A 2500-nucleotide genomic window follows, 5' to 3' on the forward strand; every position below is an offset into this window, starting at 1 on the left:
TTCACTATTGAGATCATCCTGTCCTTTTTAGACATAAAGGGATTTACCTTCTCTAGTGTATTTATCTTCTATGTAATACACTAGAGACTTATAAAAAAATACATCTTATCTGTTTCTGATTCTGTTCATGGTTGGAAAACTAAATAATGAGACCCCCCCCCCCCCCCCTTGGCACTGATGTTTATTGTTCCTTTACTGTTACTCATCTCTTTTTGTGTCTGTAATATCAAATGCATCATGTCCTCACAGTTTCCATTTTCTGATGTCATCCCATTATCTGTTACTAATAGTATCATAAGTAACAGCCTTCTAACACACTTACCCCTGTGCATGTTCATCTCCTTGGGCTTTCTCAAAACTTCTCTATAAGGAACCCAAAATAAATTTTTGGTTCATTCATTAGCAAGGACCACCAAAAATTGATGGAACAGTTTTTTATACACCTTTAATTGTGAGAAAAGAGAGAGAGAGAGAGAGAGAGAGAGAGAGAGAGAGAGAGAGAGAGAGAGAGAGAGAGAGAGAGAGAGAGAGAGAGAGAGAGAGAGAGAGAGAGAGAGAGAGAGAGAGAATAGAAAAAAAAAATCTTTGGGTTGATTTACTTACTTATTACACTGTGCATGAAGGGGATTTGTATTTAACTTGTATTCAAGGTCTCCTGAATCTGGGCAACTGGACTAGAATTTCTTTTTTTGTCTAAAATACAAATATATCTTTTCTTTTTATCTCCTTTTCAAAATTTCCGTAGCTTTGATTCTTCAGTACCTGTCATAAGCAAATTGTGACCTTATTTTGTTATTTTTCTTTAGACTTTCCCCTCTGTCTGTCTGGCTTTACATTTATTGTTATTGTATACAGGAGTTCCTTATAGCTTTGCTAAGCATCAATGTCAAAAGTTAAACTATTGTAGCATGTCTTCCTTCAGGTTGTATATACCACCATCAGCTTGAGATGTGTTAAATTAACCTCTTGTTGTACTATACTGTTTTTGAGGCTTTAGAAATAGGAAAGGCAAAGCTAATGGTTGTTCTACCTCTCCCTCCCCAAAGCGTTTCTACGATCCCTCTGGCCGAACTACCTTCGGCAGTGATGAGTCCTTCGAAGATGATTCAGATGAACTGACTCAGCATGGTGGAGCAAAGGTTAATACTCATTCTGATGAACTGAACCAGCATGATTCTGATGAACTGTTCCAGCATGTTTCTCATGAACAACATGAGCATGATTCTCATGAACGGAATGAGCATGAATCTCACGAACTGTTTGGGCATGACTCATTTGAGGTTAATAGCGGGCAGCATCCATTTTTCTCAGGTTGATATGGTGAGGAGGAGGACTGGGAATCCAGATAGGAAGTGAAGAAGGTAGCATGTATATAGTTTATGTATTTTATTTGGAAAGTCAGTGAAAGTTTGGATGCAATTTGGTTGCAGGAAAGGTAGTGTGCATATATTATTGATGGGTCTACATGGATACCAGCTTCTTCTTGCAAAATAATTTATAGATATAAATTGTAAATTGGTTATTGTTATATCTAAAATTATTTAAATTCCATAAGGTGGTCTTTGCAGTCTTTTCCCAGTGGTATCTTTACTTATCACCTGCTTCATCATTCTTGCATGTCTTGCACCTTATAATAATCTTCTGTCTAACATTGTCTGTCCCTTCCTCACCTTTGTGTTCTTTGTCCAAATCTGTGTATCTGATATGTATTCTAGTTCCTTGTAAGAATTGTCTAAAATTATTTGACTGTGTTATTTTTAAGTAGGCAAATGCATAATTTTTAAATCTGCTGTTTCTTCCCCGGAAAGCGTTTCTACGAGCCCTCTGGACGCACAAACATTCACCGACATGACTCTGATGAAGATGACTCTGACGAGTTACCGAGCTTCAGGGGCAAGAGAAGGGCACTTGGAGGACCAGGTGGACTTTCTCTTGTTGATGTTAATGACAGTGGGGTCCAGGAAAATGCTAAATTTGCAATTTCATCCGTGGATTCTCTTTCCGATGATCCTTTTGCTAGAAATGTTGAAGTATTGGAGGCTCACAAGCAGGTGAGATAATGTGCTATAGGCATTTTTTTTTTTCTCTTAAGTCATAGTTCTATTTCCTGTAAATGTATTTTAAATCCTGTAATTAATCTGTAATGAAATGTAGTGTACTTCTATCCTCTTGTTTTCTTTTTTCTTACCTTACTGATTATCTTGATTACATGAATACACACATGCATGCACACGCACCCATGCGCGCACACACACACACACACACACACACACACACACACACACACACACACACACACACACACACACACACACACACACACACACACACACACACACACACACATATCTATATTACCTCAAACCTGTATTTTATTTGATTACATCTATCTGTCTGTTTGTTTGTCTGTCTCTGTCTGTCTGTCTGTCTGTCTGTCTGTCTGTCTGTCTGTCTGTCTGTCTGTCTGTCTGTCTGTCTGTCTGTCTGTCTGTCTCTGACT

The 2500-nt window shown here is 38.1% G+C and overlaps 1 protein-coding gene across 2 annotated transcripts in view; it reads left to right on the top strand.

Annotated features, from left to right (window-relative positions):
- The window catches only part of LOC125041773, a 10463-nt gene that overhangs the window by 7523 nt on the left and 440 nt on the right, over positions 1 to 2500 (top strand). Inside the window, exons 14-15 of one of the 2 annotated variants that reach the window (XM_047637049.1) lie at positions 1047 to 1139; positions 1809 to 2051. In XM_047637049.1, coding sequence (XP_047493005.1) covers positions 1047 to 1139; positions 1809 to 2051 — 336 coding nt within the window. The remainder of the gene's footprint in view (positions 1 to 1046; positions 1140 to 1808; positions 2052 to 2500) is intronic. The other variant, XM_047637050.1, reaches the window with a different exon arrangement.

This window comes from Penaeus chinensis, chromosome 31 (assembly GCF_019202785.1).
Source record: "Penaeus chinensis breed Huanghai No. 1 chromosome 31, ASM1920278v2, whole genome shotgun sequence".
Classification (NCBI taxonomy): Eukaryota; Metazoa; Arthropoda; class Malacostraca; order Decapoda; family Penaeidae; genus Penaeus; species Penaeus chinensis.